Source organism: Rattus norvegicus, chromosome 1 (genome assembly GCF_021556685.1).
Source record: "Rattus norvegicus strain SHRSP/BbbUtx chromosome 1, alternate assembly SHRSP_T2T, whole genome shotgun sequence".
Lineage (NCBI taxonomy): Eukaryota > Metazoa > Chordata > Mammalia > Rodentia > Muridae > Rattus > Rattus norvegicus.
The window spans coordinates 14,102,501-14,124,487 of NC_141534.1; the positions used below are offsets into that span (position 1 = coordinate 14,102,501).

At 44.6% G+C, this 21,987-nt stretch overlaps 1 protein-coding gene and 1 long non-coding RNA gene across 16 annotated transcripts in view; one reads left to right on the top strand and one right to left on the bottom strand.

Moving 5' to 3' along the window:
• Positions 1-5,451, bottom strand: part of Ccdc28a (coiled-coil domain containing 28A) — a 14,888-nt gene extending 9,437 nt beyond the window's left edge. For 3 of the 6 annotated variants that reach the window (XR_015628855.1, XM_087567299.1, XM_087567286.1), the window contains exons 1-3: positions 5,239-5,451; positions 3,070-3,270; positions 1,005-1,168 (exon numbers count right to left, since the gene is read on the bottom strand). Coding sequence is in view for 4 of the 6 variants with exons in the window: in XM_087567299.1 (XP_087423425.1) it covers positions 1,005-1,168; positions 3,070-3,227 (322 nt within the window). In the remaining 2 variants the exon portion in view is untranslated. 6 annotated transcript variants of the gene reach the window in all.
• Positions 5,452-5,504: 53 nt separating this feature from the next.
• On the top strand, positions 5,505-20,550 carry LOC102549233 (uncharacterized). Of its 10 annotated transcripts, none has more exons than XR_015649029.1 (7): positions 5,505-5,577; positions 5,723-5,805; positions 6,340-6,451; positions 15,798-16,003; positions 17,870-18,299; positions 18,472-18,588; positions 19,622-20,550. It is a non-coding gene; the product is annotated as an uncharacterized LOC102549233 (long non-coding RNA). The 10 variants fall into 10 exon arrangements; XR_015649035.1 differs by having other exon boundaries at positions 17,870-18,232; positions 18,472-18,825; XR_015649030.1 differs by having other exon boundaries at positions 17,870-18,232.
• The last annotated feature ends 1,437 nt before the right edge of the window (positions 20,551-21,987 follow it).

A 21,987-nucleotide genomic window follows, 5' to 3' on the forward strand; every position in this document is an offset into this window, starting at 1 on the left:
CTAACCTTCCCTTGTGAACATGTGTGCACATGTGTGTGGTGTCATGTAGTATACAGGGACGCACTTGTACATGCTGGCATGCAGAAGCAGGAGGACAACGTCAGGTTTCCTGTCCCATCACTCTCTGCCTCTTTCCTTTAAGGTGTGGTCTTTCAGTGAACCTAGACCAAGGCTGACAGCCAACATCTCTGGGCTCACAGGGAGTCCATGCCCAGCTTTTCACACAGGTGTTGGAATACAAACTCAGAGCCTCATGGCTGTGAGCAAACTGTCTGATGTACTAAGCCATGTCTCTGGCCCTAAAAACTCCCTTTAAAAACCTCTCCCATTAATTATATCCCATCAACGGTAAAACCTAAAATTCTTACATTTTATGTGTATTTATCGTGTGGCCCTTCTCTCCCTCTCACCCTGCACTCTGAATGTGTGCTTCTTTTGTTTTGTTTTTTGTTTTTGAGGCAGGCTTCCTGTGGCCCAGGTAGCCTCCAAAGTCACTATGTAGCAGGGAATGTCTTCGAACTTCCTGGACCTCCCAAGTGGTAGAGTTAGAGGTGTACACTACCTTGCCTGGCTTTTATGCCGTGATGGGTGTTAAAGCAAGGGTTGTGTAAACACTAGGCGATCTACCAGCTACCAGCAAAGGTACAGACCCAGCCCTCCCTGGTTCTACTTGTTCTGCGACAGCCTCAGGTAGACCAGAGTGGCCTTGATCTCGCTTTGTGGTTGAGGATGAGTTAGAACTTCTCGTCCTTCCACCTCTACTTTTCAGAGCCTGGAATTACAGGCATGAGTCATCACATCCAGCCCCCGTTTACTTTTCACTACAGGAAAATGATACTTTGAGAGACCCTTCCTCAAGCAACGAGATGAGTGCTGCTGAGGAATGACACCCAGGGTTGTCCTCTGACTTTTGAGTGTACACACGAGAATATACCCAACTAAGGGAAGGGTAAGACATGCAGAAGGTAGCATGCATAGCCTTAGAGAGGAGCATGGGGTCTTACCAAACGCCTGCAGCTTTCCTGAGTGGAAATCATTCAGCAGACTAAGGAGCCCGCGCTCCATCTCCTGGACATCAGAGACGTCGGTGAGGAAGGAGTGCTGGATGGGTGTGGCCTGGGCACCCTTCCCTTCTCCTCCTGGAGGTTTGTTCTTTTCTTTCGTCACCCTGCAGAGTGATGCAATTAGCCTTAGTTGGAGCTCTCAGGCTGCTCTAGATTAAACTCCTGTCTAACTGCTCAAAGAAATGAACTTTAAAAAAAAAAATCAGAAGTGTGTGTGTGTGTGTGGTATGTGGTGTGTGGTGTGTGTATGTGTGTGTGGTATGTGTGTGGTGTGTGGTGTGTGTGTGGTGTGTGTGTGTGGTGTGTGTAGTGTGTGTGTGGTGTGTGTGGTGTGTGTAGTGTGTGTGTGTGGTGTGTGTGGTGTGTATAGTGTGTGTGTGGTGTGTGTGTGGTGTGTGTAGTGTGTGTAGTGTGTGTGTGTGTGTGTGTGTGTGTGTGTGTGTGAGAGAGAGAGAGAGAGAGAGAGAGAGAGAGAGATGGTACATGCATGTACATGGTTATATGCACACGTGTATGGAGGCCAGAGGTTAATGTCAGATAACTTCCCTTGTTGCACTCTACCTTGTGTTTGGAGATGGACTCTCTACTCAAACCCAGAGCTTGCCATATGGGTTAGACTGCCTGAGCCACACGCTCCTAGTGTCCCTATCTCCGTACTTGTTGGTGCTGGAGTTAAAGATGCCCATTGCCACACCTTTTTACGTGGGTGCTGGGGATCCAAACTCAGGTCCTCATGCCTGTCTGGCAAGCGCTTTATCTACTGAGAAGTCACCCCAGCCCCAAGGCCTGCATTTTATAGGGAATTAAATCACATTGGTCAGTATCTCAGTTTGCTTGCTCTTACTGTGATAGAGACCATGACCGAGAGTAACCTTTGGAGGAAAGGGTTTAATAGACTTACAGTTTATAGTCCACCTTGAAGGGAAGTCAGGGTGGAAAATTCAAGGCAGAAACCTGGATGTAAGAACTGCAGCAAGTTCACAGAGGGAGCTCTGTCCCCTGACTTGCTCACCTGCTTTCTTGTACAACCCAGAACCGCCCCCTCAAGGTGGTACTGTCTGCAGTGGGCTAGGCTCCCTCATCAATTACTATCAAGAAAATGCCCCCACAGAACTGCCTACACGCTAATCTGTTGAAGGCATTTTCCACTTGCTTCCCAGGTGGCCCTAGCCTTCGTCAAGGTAACAAGAAATCCCACAAGTGCTGCCTACTACCTCACCTGTGAACTTACTTCAGATGGTCAGGTGCAGACCCATTCCTCCCTCCTAAAAAACATCCCCAGGAGAACCATGCTCTAAAGTGGAGAGAGTCCGTTAGAGTTTTTTAAAGTTCTGGTGTAGCAAACATATTTCTATCCTTTCAAATGTGAAAGTTTTTATCTACCAGATAACTCCACCAAATTAGCACCTCCCAAAAGGGAAAACAGGCATAAACGATAAAACTGTACTTACTAAACTTTGTCTCCTTTATGCGCATGTGTGTCTGTGCAGGAGGGTGTACACATCCTGCTTGTGTGCATGCATGTAGAGGTCAGAGGACATTCTTAGATCTCAGCCCCAGTAGCACTTCTTCAAGATAGGGAGCCTCGTTGGCTCGGAGCTCACCAATTAAACTACACTGTCTGGCCAGCAAGCCCCGAGATCCTCTTGTCTTCTCCAGGGCTGGGATTACGGGAACAAGCTACCACCCAGGAATTCCAACATGGGTTCTAGGGATAAAACCCAAGCCTTCGGGTTTGTAAGACCAGAGTTTTACCAACTGAGCTATCTTTCCAGGCTTGACGACTCCTTTCTGGATTTTTATCCAAAAGAAACTGTAATACTTGTCGCTCTAGAAGCCAGAGCATGGGCTGAGCTGTGGCTCAGAGAGAGAGCACAGCACATTCGAGGACCCAGGTTCAATCCACAGCACCGGAAACAAAGTCAAATCAGGAGGGGGAAAACGGTTGGACAAAGAAGAGAGCTTTTCAATAGCACTTCACTATGAAGTGTCAGAGAGAACCCACCTTTTTAACTTTGGCCTCTGGGAAGTTGACTGCGACGCGGGATTTGAAAACCCTGTGCTTTTGCTAGCTGGGATGGTATTTTTTTTGGCATTAACAACCTGAGTAGAGTGGGCACTGAAGGACTTGGGACTCTTCCTCTTTGCTTTCCGCTCTTCCATTGTCTTAAAATCTTTGTTGCACCAATACCAGCTTCATTAAGACCTAAATATGAAAACACGGTGATTACAGCTATATGCCGTAGAGATGTAAAGTGAGAGTCAAAGAGAGAGTCCACGAGTCATTGTGTCGAGTCCATATATACTTCTATGCATACTTAGAAGATGTGTGAATGGAGAGAATGCTTTTGAAAATTATTAGACAGTTGTTCATGGGCGTCAGCAAAGTATCTACCATCTCTCTTCTGCAAGCCAGGCACTGTTAACAGTCCTGGAAAAACAGAAATGAATAAGACAAAGCCCTTAACCTCAGGAAGCCACCATTATATAAGTGACCAATAGAAGCAAATCGCTCATGCAATACCCCAGCCTTGCTGGAGCTTTAACTCACCTTTAAATCTCCCCTCTAGAGCAGATTCAAATACATGTGTATTTAGGGCACCCGTAGTCTACACCTCACCTTGAAAGCTTATGTAATAGACATTGTATTGGTACGCTATGCACCACCACGACCAGACACATATTTATTTATAGACAAGGTGTCGCTATGTAGCTCTGTCTGACATGGAGTCTGTTCTGTAAACTCAGCTGGCCTGGAACTCACAAAGATCCACCTGCCTCTGTCTCCTGCATGATTAAAGGCATAAATCCTCCTTTAATCAAAAGTGTGCGCTACCTTGCCTTTTCTTTTTGTAAAAAAACAATCTTGCTCTATGCCCTTGGCTGGCTGAGAAATTACCAACTCGTGGTGATAATTCTCCCTCTGCTTTTGAGTCCTGGGACGATGGGGATGTGCCACAAGACGAGCTGTTTAGATTTGAGCTTCTCTTAGTTCTATTATTAATGTATCACCAAAAAAAGTGTCAGAAAAATGCATATCTATCCCTCCCTTCAAACTGTTAATCGCATTATGAATATCAGGTCTTTTAAAAAATACTGTGGGGCCGAAGGGACGGCACTGGCTACTCTTTTCAGAGATCTGTTTCGATTTCCAGGCCCAGCAAGGCTGCTTGCAACAGTAACTTCAGTCCTAAGGTATCCAGTGCCCTCTTCTGGCCTCCAGGAGCACAGTAGCACCGGTGCACAGTCATCTAACAAATTTTAAATGTAAAAGTGTTGAATTTAGTCCTGCCACGACTATTTTAAAAGACTGAAACTGACTACCGTCACTCCTAAAAGAATTAGTTGGGACTTATAAAGATAATCTCCGATTTTTGTTTTTGTTTCGCTAGCCACGGTAGGGTTTTCTTGAAAAAGGGGTACAACGTTCAGTCTCTAATCTCAGATATCAATAATGAATCCACATGAGTCATTTGGGAATTGTTTAGATGTAATACTGACTAAATAAAACTTTAAAGATGACTGAGCAGGTTTCCAAGAGATGAGGATCTGTTTAATGATACACGTAAATACAGTAACCTTCAAATCTATGCGTGCTAATACACATTTGGTAACGAAAGGCGGGGGTGGGGTGGGAACCAGTTAACACATAAAGCATCGCCAATAAACCAATGGTCTCTGAGGGACTAAGCTTGCGATTTACTCTTTTCTGGAAGATAACATCTGTCACAAGACCCTGAAATCCTTTCTGTATGACAAATACGAGGGACCTTTCCAAAGAGGACGAACTGCTCACGGTTGAATGTCAGGCCTCGCTTCTAACCAGAATCACCGGAGGTTCCTTTGGATTTCACCTCATTTCCCTTCTGCAACCTAGCCCAGCGATGACCCATCTATACCCAGCAGTGATCAGAGCAAGTGCCGAGGGGCTCGAAGGAGCAGGTTGCGGGGTCCCCTCATCCCATTACATACCGAAGGAAGAAAGGGCTGTGGTTACCCTTCCTCGTCTGGAAAAGGTAAGAGAGAGTTTAAAGCCTCTGCCAGAGTTGCAGCAAGAGCCCACTCAGGTCGCCAGACTGGGTCACAGACCCAGGGCAAGCGCCCTTTGTTTACGGAAGTGATGTAATCGGGGCGGGGCCCTCAGTGAGGCAAAAGCCCCGCCTCTTCCAGGTACCTCTGTCGGGGCTCGCGTCTCTGCTTTGGGCTCCGTACTCCCATAGCCTCCTTCAGGTATGGCTCCAGCGGCCGCAGGAAAGAGTAGTTGTTTTTGGCCACGCCACTTCTGCCTTTGCAATGTCTTCATGGGAATTGGCAGTTTATTGTCCTCACCGGAAGCGGCCAGCCACCTCGGTGAGGGACCGCCCCCATGCACTGCAATTCCCAGCATGCTTTTCGAACAAATCTGAAGGCGGAGCCTATTGTCACCCTAGCAGCGGATCCACATCTCGGGTTGGCTGCCTTTAGTGTGGCTTGGAATGCGGTATTCGGTTCAGCCACTCCTGATGCTGAGCCTGTAAGTGTGATTCTGTAAATAGCCAGTGTCTAAGCATTGCGATTGGGGGTGGTGGTGAGTTCGTTTAGGTTTTCTGTGTGTTTGCTATCAGTCTGTCTTCATTTTCTTTTTCTTTTCTTTCTTTTTTTTTTTTTTTTTTTGACAGAGTCTCGTATACCGAACACTACAGGAACTGGTTGTGTTCTAGAGATCTTCCTGCCCCCCACTTCTCAAGTGCTGGGATTATAGGTTTGTGCCACCCGTCCCGCTTTAGCTCACTACAGTTCTTTAAGATAATGTCTTAATCCCCGTCTCAGAAATGAATCAGAAATTCAGAAAGGCTGATCAATCTTGTTATCTGACTCCCCACTTCATCGCTGGAAGAAGGAATTGGGAGTTGAGAGAGAAGGCTCAGTCCTCAACTAAAGAAAACTTATCTCTCTTTCCTTGGTGTGGATGGCCTTCTTAGAGTGGTGATGGGAAATTTTAGATTCCGAGCCTCTTAGACTGAAGCGGCTCTGGTCTTCAATCTCCCTGTTACCTAGAGAGAAAATTGTGTCTAGAGATTATGTCAATGCTAGCGAGGCAGAGCAAAGATGGAGTTACCAAGTACTTAAGCTCTACTATGAGATGTTCTTCCATTAGGAAAAGCAAAACCAAAAACCTGGGATTCTTTAAACAACAACAAAACAAAACAAAAAAACAAAACCAAAAACCACAAAGCATTCAATGGCCCCAGTTTCCAGAATGAATACATTATATTTCATAATTTGGTATTTTTAGGTTAAAGAACTTGGACTTCAGAAGAGCCAAAATCTCCTGTTCTCATCCCCTTTGGTTATCTCGCTTCCCACAGACCACCAGGGTCACTAGGAAATGGAGCTCGCTAATTTAGGTGTGTACAGTTAAACTGTTACTGTGTAACATAACATATCAAGTGGCTTTTGGGAATCTGTGAATGGAATTGTATTTTGTCAATTGATCTACAGCCTGGTTTTCACACCCCCTCACACCCTTCGGATCTGTCTCTCTTGGTAGGCATTGCTGCACGGGGTTTGTTTTAATGCTGTGGTACTACATATTGTGTGAAATTCCTCTGGTGGTGACTGTTTCCCCAGTATCACAGTTATAAGCCCTGCACATAGATACAATCTTCACATTTTTCCCAGGGTCTCTCTGATTGTCATATTTGTATGGGCAGGCCTTGCCAAATGATGCCCTCCCCCCAAGCAAACTTTTGCTAACAGTTAGAGTTAGAAGAAGAAAGAATTGGATCATTGGCAGTCCGTGAATAAATGGGAAGCTAAGTCCTTCATTACATCCTGACAACAGTTGTTCAAGATGATCTAGTCCAGAAGTATTAGGTTTTTCTTAGCCTTTAGAATCCACCTGAACTTTGGGACATTTGAGTTTTCAGCCAATGACATAATTTAGGAACACGGGGGGAAAATGCCCTTCTGAATGTATGTAAGAGAAACCACCAGCTTGCCATCCAACTCTGAGAAGGTAGAAGCAAGGGGAGGCTAGGCCTCATGAAACTCTGTCTCCAAGTAAATAAATGCCTTACATTACAAGTACTCATATTTTGAATGCCTATTCTGAGCCCCTCCAACGACATAAAGACTTACTATAAGATCCATGGTCTCAGATGTTCTATTACTTCCCAATCTGTCCCCACATGGGGGACCTTTTAACATGGGCCTGCGGGACATTAAAGTTCCAACCTTACATTTTTTCCATCTCCAATATTTTATTGATATATCCCACATATCACTTAATCCAGAGTGCCGAAAATATCCAACCACAGTTCAATTTCCATTAACTTCCTGGATGGCGTGACTTTCCTTTGTTTTTACATCTTTTTTTTTTCTTCTTTTTTTTTTAAGATGAGGCCTCCATATGTGCAGGTACTGGCTTAGAACTTGCTATGTAGGCATGCTGGTCCCTACCTAGTAATGACCGTCCTGCCTCTGCCTTTCAAAGTACTGGGATATACAAACATAAGCTCCCATGCCTGGCTTTGGTTTTTGAACCAAGAATCTTTCTGTGAAGTGTTCGTGTGATAACTGCATCTGGAAGCTGCTCTTATGCTCACTGTTCAGCTACAAATGCTCTCCTAAGGCCACCAGTGTGGCGATTGTTCTTCCTTGTCACCTTAACCGTGATTAGAGGTGGAACCACTTGGCCTCTGGGCTTGTCTGTGAGGGCATTTCCAGAGAAGTTAAACTGGGCGAAAACTTAATACTGAATGAAGACTCCTTGGGCTCCAGCCCTGGACTGAACAAAAAGGAGGAAGCACCCAGCTCTCTGCTTTTGTTTGTAGATGCAGTGTAACTAGCTGTCTCACACTCGTGCTGCCATGGTTTCTGCAGCAGGAGAGACTGCGTTGGTCATCAAACTGGGAGACACAGTAACCTTTCCTTTCTTTATTGCTCTTGTCCGATAGTTTGTTACAGTGAAGAAAATGTAACTAATACAAGCAGGTGTCGCAGTTCAGAACACGCTGATGCATGAACATGTGGTTTCACCCTATCCTTATAGTTTCCTATTATGGAATGTTCACTTGGAGTTTCGCTTTTGTTTGTTTTTACTTGGAGGCCTGTCCATCGTTAGTTGTGCCCTTCCTTTTTTCCTTCTTTCCTTCCTTCTTTTCCTTCCCTACCAGAATGCCTAGGCCAAGATGAGTCACTGCTCAATCTTTCTGCATGCCTTGATAAAGAAATGGCTTAGTTTTCTCTATCTGCCCCCTCCCCAAGCCCTAAACTAGAAATGTGGTTAGCATGTCCATAGAACTGAAGGAATGGCATCATGGGAGTGCGGGGTGCTGAGGCAGGAAGAGGTGGAGTCAGATGGAACTTTCCAAGATTGGCAGGGGATCAGGTCAGGGAGGGTTTGTAAACCAAAGTAAGACATTTTCAACAAAATCACTCAAGACTTTTAAAGGCCCTGCCTGTCCTGGGTTCTATGCTTATAAAATGATGCCACGAAAGAACGAAAGGAGGGAAAGCAGTTTAGGAACCGGCCACAGTATAAGGTCATAGTGACTTGCTTCAGGGCTGCAACCTTCATGGGTACGTTATCCCAAAAGCTATGCCAGTGTTTGGCAAAACTTGGAACCTTCTCTGCTCTGAGGTGAGCTCTAAAACGGTGCTGAGATTGGAGGAGAACTCTCCAGAGACTTCTTGAAGAGACAAGTACGTTTTGGAGAGGTCCCGGGAACTGAAAGTACCAGAGGGAGGATCCACTGGGTGAAGCAGCCATGAGTAACAGTTTCTTGAGAATGTATGTATGGTGTCATAGAAGGAGCAGTAGGGCCTGGGGCAGAGCAGTGACCCAGCATGCTCAAGGTCCTGGATTTGAGTTTTGGCACCAAAAGCGGCAAAAACAATGAATCAAGAGGAACTGTTTCATTTCCACTCTAAGATGTAGTAGGTTTTAGTGTGAGGCCAAAAAACAACACAAGAAACCCTTATTACTTAAAAGACTTAGACATCTAGTATTGTCATGTGTATGGTCTTTGATAAACATACTACATTAGGCTGTAATTTCATTAAGAACCTTTAGCACATGGCGGAGAATGACATAAAATGGGTTCTCAGTAAATGTAATGACTGAATCAAGCTCTCCAATTTTATTTCTGATAATAAAGTAGTTAAAGCAGTGTGTCTCTTCTCTGCCACCCCTGCCCTACCCCCTCCACCACCATACATATGCTCTTCTGATGTGGCTTTGGCTGACAGGGAACTTACTCTAACTGAGCCTGGCCTCAAACGCACCAAAGTCCTCCTACCTCGACTTCCTGGGTACAAGCATGAAACCGTGCTTAGCTCTTTTTGGTAGGATTTGCTGTAGACCAGCCTGGCTCAAATGTGGAATCCTCCTGCCTTGGCCTCCCCAAATGCTGAAATGGCAGTTGTGCAATATCTTAGCTGTGCAATGGCACAACTGGCTAGGCTGCTCCTGAAGCCAGAGCATCTGAAGGAGTCAGCCAGGCCACAGAGCTGACCAGATGACATCACCAGTGCCCAGGAAGATGCTCTTTCCTCAGCAGAGCAGGCTTTGTTATCCCTGCCTTCCTCTAAGAGGTCTGATGAGGAATCTGATCAGGCGACCTCTGGATTGTCTGATGACTTCTTGTTAAACAAGCAAACTAAAACCTTGTTTTATGGGGGTTCTACAGTGCTAATATTCCAATTTAGTTTTTGCATTTCAAGTTTACACTTCTCTTTTAAAGCTAAAGTATGGGCTGGAGAGATAGCTCAGTGGTTAAGAGCACTGACTGCTCTTCCAGAGGTCCTGAGTTCAAATCCCAGCAACCACATGGTGGTTCACAACCATTTGTAATGAGATCTGATGCCCTCCTCTGGTGTGTCTGAAGACAGCTACAGTGTACTTATATATAATAATAAGTAAAATCTTAAAAAAAATAAAGCTAAAGTACTTACCAAGTTCATGAGGTAGGTGATTGTACTGGCTGGTTTTCTGTGTCAACGTGACACAAGCTGGAGTTATCACAGAGAAAGGAGCCTCCCTTGAGGAAATGCTTCTATGAGATCCAGCCGTAAGGCATTTCCTCAGTGATCAATGCGGGGAGGGCCCAGCCCATTGTGGTTGGTGCCATCCCTGGGCTGGTAGTCCTGGATTCTATAAGAGAGCAAGCTGAGCAAGCCAGGAGAAGCAAGCCAGTAAGCAGCACCCCTCCATGGCCTCTGCATCAGCTCCTGACTCCAGGGTACTGCCTGGTATGAGTTCCTGTCCTGACTTCCTTTGGTGATGAACAGCAGTGTGGAAGTGTAAGCCGAATAAACCCTTTCCTCCCCAACTTCTTGATCATGATGTCCTGTGTAGGAATACAAACCCTGACTAAGACAGTGACAGACACATCTGAGGTGGTTTTGATCTTTGGAGAATCTTTCCCAAGCTCCTGTAGCCAGAATAGCTTTAAAAGAAGGATTAAGTAGAAAACAAAGCATACCATGGTCAGAAATTAGCTACACCATATTACAGCCTTTCCTTTTCTCAACTTGGTATCACCATGTACTATAAGGATGCTAAAAGTACTTGAAAGAATAGCTAAAAAGTAGACAGAAGAATGCCTTTTCTATAGCTTTGAAGAGATACCATGACCACAGTCTGTAAAGCCTGCTAATCCCCATATGTGTATGATGTGTTTGTGTGATATATGCTGATAGATAATGGGGTGCTTTCATCCTGACAGTTGTTCTTTAGAGAACCCTGAGTAATAGGAAGGGCAAGGGAGGAAAGTAAGACAGGAAGTAAAAGAATGGCCCTGTTGTCAGGTGTGATGGCACATGCCTTTAATCCCAGCACTCAGAGCAGAGGCAGGTGGATCTCTGAATATGAGGGTTCGAGGACAGCCTAGTCTACAAAGCGAATCCGGGACTGCCAAGTCTCTGTTATACAGAGAAACCCTGTCTCGAGAAAACCAACAAAAGAACGACCTCGTTTATACCTGATAGGATTTAAAATCCAAACTGCTGTCACTCTCCAATCTGAGTTGCTTAATTTCTGTCATTGAGTGTCTGGTCACCTTGATACACGCTAGCGATCTAGAAGAGAGAAACTCAATGGAGAAAATCCTCCGTCACTTTGGCCTGTAGGCAAGTTAGTCTGTGGGGCATTTTCTGGATTAATGATTGAGGTGGGAGGGTCTAACCAGCCCACTGTGGATGCTGGACAGATGGTGGTTGGTTAAAATCAATCAATCAGTCTGGGTGAGGTGATAGAGGGCAAACCCATAAACACGGTTTCTCCGTGGCCTCTGCTTCACTTCTTGCCTCCAGCTTCCTGCCCTGACTTCTCTCGGTGATAGACTGACTGGGATGTGGGGGCTAAATCAACCCATTTCTCCACAAGTTGCTTTTGGTCAGGGTTTTACTACAGCAGTGGAAAGCAAGCTAGCACGTTGGGGAACTAAACCTTTCTACAGAGGCAGGAGAAGGTAGATGGCCTGCCATGTGTCATAATTAGTGGTGACAACTGGATACATGCAGGTGTCCTGGAGGCTGAGTTGGGAGATGGGAAATTGAGAATGCCCATGTGCTCTGTGATAAAGAGGAAAGAGAGTCATTGGGGTTGTGGAGGGGGACATTGGTGGAGGGTGGGGAGGTGGAGTCCGTGCTGTTGCTAAAGGCTGTAAGGAAGGCAGTAAGAAGGACAGCTGGAATGGCAGGAAGAACTAGTTGCTTGTAGCATTAATGCACACCAATCCCAGACTTGGGAGCACAGGAGGCAGATCTCTGCATTTGAGGACATCCTGGTCTTACGTGGACTATATGTGTGTCCAGGACAGGCAAGGCTACATAAAGGGACTCTGTCTGGAAAAACAAAAGCAAAATGAAAAGCAGTGGTGGTTAACATGTGAAGTCCAAGGAAGAGAACCATGTTCAACAACTGTGTGAGGTCTGAGGGGAACAGGGGGGAATAAGTGTCAATTATGTATACACTGAACAGCATCACAGGAGGCAGGATCTCCACAATGAGTGGGAAATTATAAACCATCATATGGCCTGCCAGCCTAGAGATAAGAAGCACACTCTTCCTGCCATATAAAAGTAGGTTTCCATTTTCTTTTCTTAGACAATATTGCTATATACGTTTGGTTGTTACGTATGTAGAACACGGTGGCCTTCAACTTGAGGTTAATCTCCTGCCTCTGCCTCTAGTGTTCTGGGGATTACAAGTGTGCCAGCATGCCCAACCTGTGATTTAGATTCAACTGTGCATTTGAATCTTGGATTTCTAGGATTATATATACTGCCTGTCTTTCACTAAAGGTTAGTTGCCTAAAGAAGGATCTGGGTCTTACTGTCTTTATATTCATCAACGCCAGTGTCCTCAGCATAGTAAAAGCTAAGAAAGTTTAGTCAGTGTGAACCTATTAGGGGAAATTAACTTCCCAAGGCCCAAGTAGAAAGGCATGGTCAAAGCCAGTGTTTCTTTAACTCCGGTTTCGATTAGAAAGCGCGTTGCTCTTCTGATCTCCAGGTGGCAGTGTTCTCTCAGATTAATTGTTTTGGACAAACAAGAGTTCACTAACTTTTTGAGAAAATAAGCACATTTTAATGCAAACGTAGTTGTCCTCTATTTCTGCAATTGTACAGAGCCAGCTAAGAAACAAAATATAGTTACATTATTATGTGAGACTATTGATTTCTTCCTCAGTTTCAATGCAAATGAGAATTCTTGGTAACTCTTGGGGTTTCTGGAAACTTGAAAGCGTATGTGACAAGCTGTTGGTTTGCTCTTCCTCAAAACGCAATCCTTCAAAGCAAAAAAATATAGGAGCGGAGCTCTGTTCCCTGCTATTGGATCCCCTTCCCCTACCTGAACCGCCTGGTCGGGCCTCAGAGGGGAAGGATGTTCGGGGTCCTGCCAGGACTGGATATCCCAGGGTGGAGTGGTACCCAAGTGGGTTTTCCCTTCTCTGAGGGTAAAGGGAGGGTATAACGGGCAGGGATTTATAAGGTCAGGACTGGGAGGGAAGAGGGGCTGCAGTCAGGATGTACCGTGAATAAAAACATTATTGGAAAAAGAATAATTATGGAGAGGAGGCAATATGTTCAGAAATAGCTCATCTGACAAATGGGATGGCCAGACTAAACACAGTGGCCAGCAAATCTTGAACTTTGGATAAACAGAAATATTGTTCTGTCTTCTCAAATACTGCATTCAGAACACAGGAAAAAACAAAGCACTCCTGTTAACCTGAAATTCAAATTTACTGGAAAGCTTGGATTTTTTTAAAAAAACTAAATCACCAACAGTTTGTAATTGTTAATCCAGAATAAACAAAGCATGGGTCAATCCTGCCACTTCCTTATTTGGGGAGGGAATAAAAAGGAAGGCACTGGTAGGCCCAGCTTCCTTGCTGTAAATCTGCCTTTGTTGATCTCTGTGCTCTCCCCTGAGGGTACCGTCCATCAGTGGAGGACTTCTCTCTGGGAAACTGGGGCCCTCTAGCAAGTGAACACGGCAGGCCCAACGCAGATATCTCATATAACAGTATTTTATGACCTGAGTGTCTGGCTGAAAACTCCAAATCCTGGGGCCGATGGAATTATGCATGTCTGAAGCCCTGTTCTATTCTAACACACACACACACACACACACACACACACACACACACACACACACACACACATTTGTGCACACATGAACTCACACATGCGTGCACACACCTGAAAACTGAATAAACAGTTGATTCTAGACTGCAGAAGAGCTAGATGAACAGCAATGACAGCCAATGCTAATTCCTTATCAAAAGTTTAACAGATTTTCTAGTAAGCTAAATACTAGGTATTGTTTTATATTTATTTGTATGTGTTATAAACATCCCCTATGGTCCAAATGAATTGTACTTTAGAATTATGTTTGTGGGCCCAGAGATGTAGCTTAACAGTGGCGCAGTTCCCCTGAATGTAATGAGTCCCTGTGCTCAATCCCCAAACTGTAAAATTGAAGAGAGAAGGAAGAAGCTATCCATAGAAACACGATCAGTAGTGGTTAGGCCACAGGTTACTTTTATCAGACTACTTAGTCACGTGGCTGAAGCACTATTTGTGGTTTTAAGATGTGCTTTATAGGGGCTGGGGATTTAGCTCAGTGGTAGAGCGCTTACCTAGGAAGCGCAAGGCCCTGGGTTCGGTCCCCAGCTCCGAAAAAAAAGAACCAAAAAAAAAAAAAAAAGATGTGCTTTATAAGGGAAAAGTTATTGTAATAGCATTTTTAAAAGGAAGAAATAAAAGTAAAATTTTAAAATTTTGAATACTCATGTTTGAGGAAGTATTTCTAACTTCTCTTTATTTTGCTTTTGTGCCAAAAGCCTCCTGAAGTGCTTCATTTAAACAAATCATTTTATGATGACCTAAAAGATACATACTAAGATCCCTCTTGACAGATGAGAAAACAAAGGCTAAATAGTGGCCCCAAGTCCCATAGCTAAGAAATTAACCTGGGCTCCTATCCAGCCCTCAGCAGCCTTCTCTGCACATGACAGGCCCAGGTGAGAGGAAGGAAGTGAACTGTGGGAGAAGAATCTGAAGGGGCCACAGGATTGCCTTCTGGAACACCAGCCAGCATTCTTCCTAAGTCTAGAACAGTTCAAAGTGAATGGCCCTTCTTCCTTCCTTGAGGATGTTGTGATTCCCACTTTGTGCATACTCACTAGAATGGAGCTGTTTTAGATGTATTCACAGAACAAGACAGGTCTGAAAGTGACGAAGCTTTACCTGAAGTGACTGGAGAATAGTTAACAGAAGGCGGAAGAGGATTAAAAAGTGCTTGCATGGGGCCAAAAGGGGGTATCCTGGGGTTAAATAACTGGAGCTGAGGTCTGAAAAGAAAGGCAGGTGGGAGGAAGATTTGATGAACTGTGTTCATGAAAAGGAAAGGGAGGGACAGGTCACAGCCTGGATGTGAGATAGCTCAAGATTGCTCAGGAACCACCACTACAATATGGTGGACTCACCCAAGGCTACCCGAGGTGACAGACAGTCCTTTATCTCTACACATTCCTTTCTCTCCCCATCCTCTTCTGGAACAAACATCTGTAAGATAGTGAGGGAGGAAGGGAACAGTAAGGTGTCATGTCTAACGCAGTGCCAGCACTTGGGAGGTAAAGGCAGGAAAGTCAGGAGTTCACAGCCAGCCTCAACAATGCACTAAGTTCAAGACCAGCCTGGGCTACATGAAACCCTATATCTAGAACAAGAAAGGAAAACAATAAATACACAAGAACAAGAAGAGGGACTTCTCTTCAGGGGACAGAAGACCATGCTGCTTTCTAAATGGAGATGGTAAGATTTTAGATATGGGACTTTAGTATAGGCCAGAGCGAGTGACCTCTTGGATGCACTCTGGAACTGAAGGAGGATACCCATGTGGCCTTGCTGTGGCCAGTGAAGCCCAAACAATGTCTGCTGGTGGCTTCCGGAAAAAAAATTTAAAACTACTAGGCTGGTGGAGCTGGGCAATGGTTCAGTCAGTGAAATGCCCATTGCTTAAGCATGAAGAACTGAGTTGTACAGCATGCCTAAGAAGTGGTGGGTCCCTGGGAGTCATCAGCCTGGCTTCCACACACAGCAGCTCTTGATAGAGGTAAGCCCTTCCATCTAATGGACTCTCTACTTTGAAAAGTGCAATCCTTAGAGTCAGGTGCTCAGGGACAGAGAAGGGCTGCTTGCTGGCGCTATGACTTCTTGGTGCCTTTTCTTCCTCAGGGTCGCTGTGACATGGGAGAGACATAGTCCATGGGAGCTCATAATCTAACGAGAGACGGGTTTATGGCAAACAATTACAGTGTGGGTGCGGTCACAGAGATGAGAATAAAGTGCTTTGATCACATGAAGAAGTCAGTGCAGGGGAACGGAGGATGACGGCACAGAAGGCAAAGCTAACCAATCAACACGTATCAACAGACACATCTGTATGTATTTCTGTCCAAGACACATCTGTATGTATTTCTGTCCAAGGGCCTGTATTTCTGTCCAAGGGCCTAAGAATGAAGCTCAGTTCCCAGCCCTGCATAAACTGGGCACCATGGAGAACCTCCATATTCCCGAATAGCCTTCCCCACAATTCCCCAAATCCCAGCATGGTTAGGAACTTTTATTTATATTTGTTTTTATTTTTACAGTGTTAAGGGTGGAAACTAGGCCTCTGTACATGGTAGGCAAATTCTGTGACACTGAGATACCTGATCCTCAGATCAAGGCTGGAGATGGGGGTGGTGTATGTGTGTGTGTGTGTGTGTGTGTGTGTGTGTGTGTGTGTGTGTGTGTGTGTGATATTGACGTCCAGGATCTTCCTCTATTCTCCCCATTCTTTTCTAAGATAAGCTAAGATCTTCATCTCCCAGTGATTCTGAGACTTGCTGATTCAGTATGACTATCTGGTCAGCAAATCCCAGGGATGCCCCTGACTCCACCTCCATAGGGATGCACTGCTATGCCCAACTTTTTATGTGTGCGTTCTGGGAAGCTTGCATATGAAGCACTTTGCCCTGAGCGCCATCCCCAGCCCAAGGCTAGGATTTGTACTGAGCTCTGCCCACTGCAAGCTCTTACCTCTGCTGTTGCTGCCAAAACTAACTCACTATTGAAGTAATTCTGTAATTTAAATAAGAATTTTCCCCAGGTACACTATAGTAGCCCTTATGATTCATCTTAACTTCTTTTTGTAAGTTGAAAAAATAATTGCGTGTATGTATGTGTGTGCGTGTAGGCATCTGTGTGGTGTTCTGTATGTGTGTGTGGCACATGCAATACATAGTAAGTATTCAGGCATATAAGCAGAACATCCCTTGTCTCCCTCTACCTACTCCCTCCTGACTGGCTGCCTTATTCCTTTGCCCACCTTTTTATGTGGATGCTGGAGAACCAAACTCAGGTTAGTGTGGTTGACACCTTTAATCCCAGCACTCGGAAGACAGAAACAGATCTCTGTGAGTTCTTGGCCAGTCTGGTCTACACAGTGAGTTCCAGGGCAATCAGAGTTCTACAGTCTGACCCTGTCTCAAAGGGAATACACAATGAAACTGAATATTGGGGCTGGAGAGATAATAGCTCAGTGGTCAAGAATACTTTGCTCTTGCAGGGATCATGTACCCACACGGTGGTTCACAACTTGACCACTGAGCTATGTTCCCACATGCCAAGATGTCGTATTTACTTTAGAAAATATGGATAGCAAAAATAAGGACATTAGAGCTGGCCCGTTGTAGGGTAGCCAGTCCTTCCCGCTTGGGTTTGGGCCTGTTTTACCAGGCCTAATTTTGTAAGCATAGTTACAAAACCTCATAGGTGAGGTTATCAGAGGCGCTAGGGGACATGTTGTGGTAAATCTCCAACCCCAATAAACCAGCGCAAAGAACACGTAATTCAGTTATAATGTTTATAAGCTGCCTGACTACATTGGGCAGAGTCACCACTGCTCTGCTCTATTCCCCGGCTACGAGATCCCTTGCTACTGACAGCTCCTTCAGGCTCCAGCTCCCTCCCACCTCCTCTTCCTCCCTTCCCTCTCTTCCCTCTCTTCATCTCCCCCTCCCTCCATGCTCTCTCTCTCCCTGAGACTTCCGTCCCCACCTCTTCTTCACTGCCCAGTCACAGGCTCTAGCCTTTATTTGACCAGTTAAAATGGGAGAAGGTTCCCTTGAAATCACCCGAGTACTTGGTTAAAATACAAACGGCACCACAGCAATCCCCCAGTAGGGAGAGCCTCCTGTTGTTCATATTGGCTAAATGGCCATGTTGTCCAACTACCTTCTAAATATCTATGTTTACACTCACAGGTCTGTGCTGCTCTCAGAGGTGGTCAGAGAACCACCTTCTGGAGGTGCATTCATAGCTAATCAAAGGGCTAAGAAGAAGTAATCGGGTGTGCTCAGTCATTCATGGACCATCCGGGTCAACCTTCACCTGCTCTGAGGCTCAGGGAGCATCAAACAAGTGAGGAGATAAAAACGAAGCAAGAGGCTGGGTAGGCAGCATTGCACCCATGAACTTGGAGCTGTGGAACCTGTATACAGTCAGACCAGCCAGAATTCCAGCATCAATGGGGGACTGGCTCCTGAGGACCGTGGCCCTAGCTGCAGAGATACTGGCAATTGAAGGCTGCCTGAGCAGAGTCTCTCTTCTTTGGACATTTGATGCTGGTGAGCTACCCAGATCCAAGCGAATGAACCCACAGCCATGTACACATGAGCAACACAGTTGGATTCTGTGAGTTATTAAAAACAACAAAAAAAAAGAGGACATGAATTTGGCGGGGAACATATTAGGGTTCTCAGAGGGGAGCTAGAAGAAGGTAGTAAGGGGTGGATATGGTCCAAATGCACTGTATTATTGTAAATATTCTATATCACACATATATGCGTATATTTATTTTCCTAAGAGTAAAAATCACAGCACTCAGCAGAAAGGAAAGAGAAGAGATGGGCCTGACTCCAAAAGTGACTGTGTGATCTGACAAGAGTCCACGCAATAGAGAAGGGGCGTGTCCCCATCACAGGTACAATTGTACCTCTCTTGGCCAATACCCTATATGTATTATGTAATATGAAGGTGTGTCTCCACCGGTGTGAGTTTCAGACCAGGGGAGAAATCTACACTAGACTGAAGGAGAGTGAAGAGGATCTTGCCATTCCCCTCAAGTGACAAAAACAATTGCTAGGGATTTACTTTAGTGAGGAAAAGAAGAGGATCAGCTTGTGTTTCCTTCAAGCGAGAATGCCACACATACCTTCCTGTAAGAGCTTTAGAAATGGTTAAGTATACGATTGCAGGCCTTTTTCTCACAGTCAATGCCATCTTTTATTTGTGACTTAGTTTGTGGGCGTGGATGAGGGCGTACCCCAGAGAATGTGCATGAGACCTAGTGTGCCTGCCTCCATACGTAGAGGTTAGAGAGCCACCACAGACGTCAGTTCTTGACTTCCATCTTCTTTGAGCGAGGATCCTGTTTTCTTTGGTTCTTTGCTGTTGCACCGTCCATGCCAGGCTAGCTGGCCTGGCACCTCTTCAGGATTCCTCCTTTCTCTGCCCTCGGTCTCACTGGGATTACAGATCACATTACTATGCCTGTCTTTATATGGGTTTTGAGGATCCAGGCTCTGGGCTTCACCCTTATGTGGCAAGTACTAATAAAGTCCTATGACTCGACTCATCAGCTATCAAGTTTTTAACTCTTTTTTATACATCTCCAATATTTTATTTGCATCCCTTTCTTATAAAACCTTGACTTTATCCCAACCCCTATATTGACCTAGTCCCAAATCTTTTACAGAATCAAAGCGATAAACTTCATTTTTTAAAGGAAGACACTACAAAAAAAAATGTTTTTAGGATTCATACTTTTGGCTTTATTTTCCAGTTTTAAAAAGTTAATTTATGGAGTAAGGACTATAAAAAGAACATGTTGGAGGTCTGATGACAATTTAGTAGATTTCAGAATTTGTTAAATTTTCTGTTTTCAGTGGGACATGCTCTCAAGGTAATGCTATTTAGAATATCTGCATCTAAGAATTTCCATATGTTCTTCACAGATCCAACATCCTGCCAGTTCTCTCTGCAGTTCTCCCTGGAGAGTAAGTATGTGCAGTCTGTCCTGACAAAGACTGGGCCCCAAGTTGTAAGAAAAGGTTCACTTCCTGCCAAGTAAAATAACCTTTCCCACAAATTGAGCAACATAATAAAAAAGGAGAGAGAGAGATTGCAGCCTAGAAGAGAACGCTAGGAAGAGAGGCTGGTTTCTGCAGTTAGAGGTGCTGTAGGGTCAAAATTAATGCTGTATCTTAGACCATCCTTTCAGTCTACAATACTGCTCCTAATTGTTAGTATGAGCAAAAGGAAATAATCAGTACTGTTTTAATATCCAAAAGAGAAGGTTTACAGGGGTGATGATAGAATACTGAAGCAAATATTTTATAGTGAAGCTACCCATTGTTTTTATTTGTTGGTTGATTTGTTATAAAATTTCATTTCTGTATGTGGGAGCTAAAAGCATCCAAGTTGAAGTGATATCTTCAAGGCTTTTTTTCCCCTCCTGTTTTTAATAATTTTTCACTTTGTCTTAGTTTGATTACTTGAACATTGTTAAGTCATTCTTATTAAAATACTATTGGCACTGGGTGTATCTTAGTTGGAGAGTGCTTACCTAATATCCACAAGACCTTGGGGGTTTATACCTGCATAAACAAGGAGCGGTGGCGAACACCTAAAATCCCAGCACTCAGGAGGTAGATGCAGGAGGATCAAAGGTTCAAGGTTATCCTCTGCCACATTGGGAGTTCAGGACCAATCTGGGATATATGAGACTTTCTTTAAAAAAAAGAAAAAGTACATCAATAGTGTACATGAGGCTCTGAGGCCCTGTTTTCAACACAGATGCACACACACATGTACACGCACACACTCATTATGACACTGAGAAAGGCAATGGCTTCTACTGAAAATAAATTATCTTCCAACAATACAGTTTTTACTGCTGTGAATGAATTTTATTTATTGTCCAGCCAGCTATGCTCTGGCAACCTTACCATTAACTCCAGCAACCTAGAATGTAGGATTATGTTATGAGGAAGAGAGGGCAAATTAACAAGATGGGACTGAATGAAAAGCTTAAATATTATTTAAATAGTCAAAACGTTTCCTGAGACTGTAACGGGAAGGGGATCCAAGCCGAGTTCCAAGAGCGTCTCTTGCTCTCCTGCCTTGGAAGGATGAGATCTGATGAGGAGTCTGGATGGTTCCCTGACAATCTGAGGCAAGTGGGTAGGATGCTCACCGCCACTATCTACTAGAGTTTCACTGGTTCCATAGTTAGCTGGCAGTCATCAGGCATTATTGTCTCTCAGTTACTTCATTCAGAAAGTTAAAGCTGTTAGAATAACAAGAGTGTTACAGCTTAAGCTTTTCTTATACAAAGTCAGGCATAGAGTTCCAACTAAAATACTTCAGCAAATGGCTTTCTCCCGGCTTCATGAGCTGCTTGGCACACAGTGATTTCAGCCTAGGCAAACGTCTGATGAGCTGAGTGGGCCCGATGGTTCAGGCCTGTCATCCCAGATCCTTGAGAGGGTAAGTCAGGATGATCACAGAGTGAGGGCTGGCCTGGGCTGTAGAGTGAGTTCAAGGTCAGCCTGAACATCTTAGTGACACTCTGTGAAAAATGAAGAAAAAAAAAAAAAGATTAGAGCAAGTCATTTACAGAAGAGAAGAAGTGGTCAGTAAACACTCAAAAATGTCTTCACGCTCATTAGAAATGAGATAATAAAAATTAGAACTAAGCCCAGGAAGATGGCTGGCAGGCAAAAGTACTTACCACCAAACCAGGTGACCTGAGTACAATCTTTGGAACCCACATTGTGGAAGGAGACACCATCCTCTGAATTACCAGAAAGTAGTAAAAAAATAAAATAAAATAAAGTAACTAAAGGAAAACAGCCTATCTTACCACAGATAACAGAATTCTATAAGTCTAACTACACCAGGTACCATCAAGATTCTGAGCAGGAGGGGTTGGGGATTTAGCTCAGTGGTAGAGCCCTTGCCTAGCAAGCACAAGGCCCTGAGTTCGGTCCCCAGCTCCAAAATAAAATAAAATTAAATTAAATTAAAATAAAATAAAAAGATTCTGAGCAGGAGGGAATGCAGCTAAAGAGCGTTCTGGAAAGTTAGTAACAGGAAACTAAAACTGTTCTTACCTCATGATCCAGGAGTTGTGATAAAAAGGGAGCCAGGGAATATACACAGACATATCCGCTGTAACAGCAAGCGTTTGAAGTGCATACATACGCTTAAGTGTAAGAACGTGTAGGGTTGTGGGTCCGGTGTCCACTCTGCCACAGGGCGTGGCCGGCCGCTCAGGGAGGCGGGACACAGGAAGTTGACCGCTCTTACCCCGAAGGGA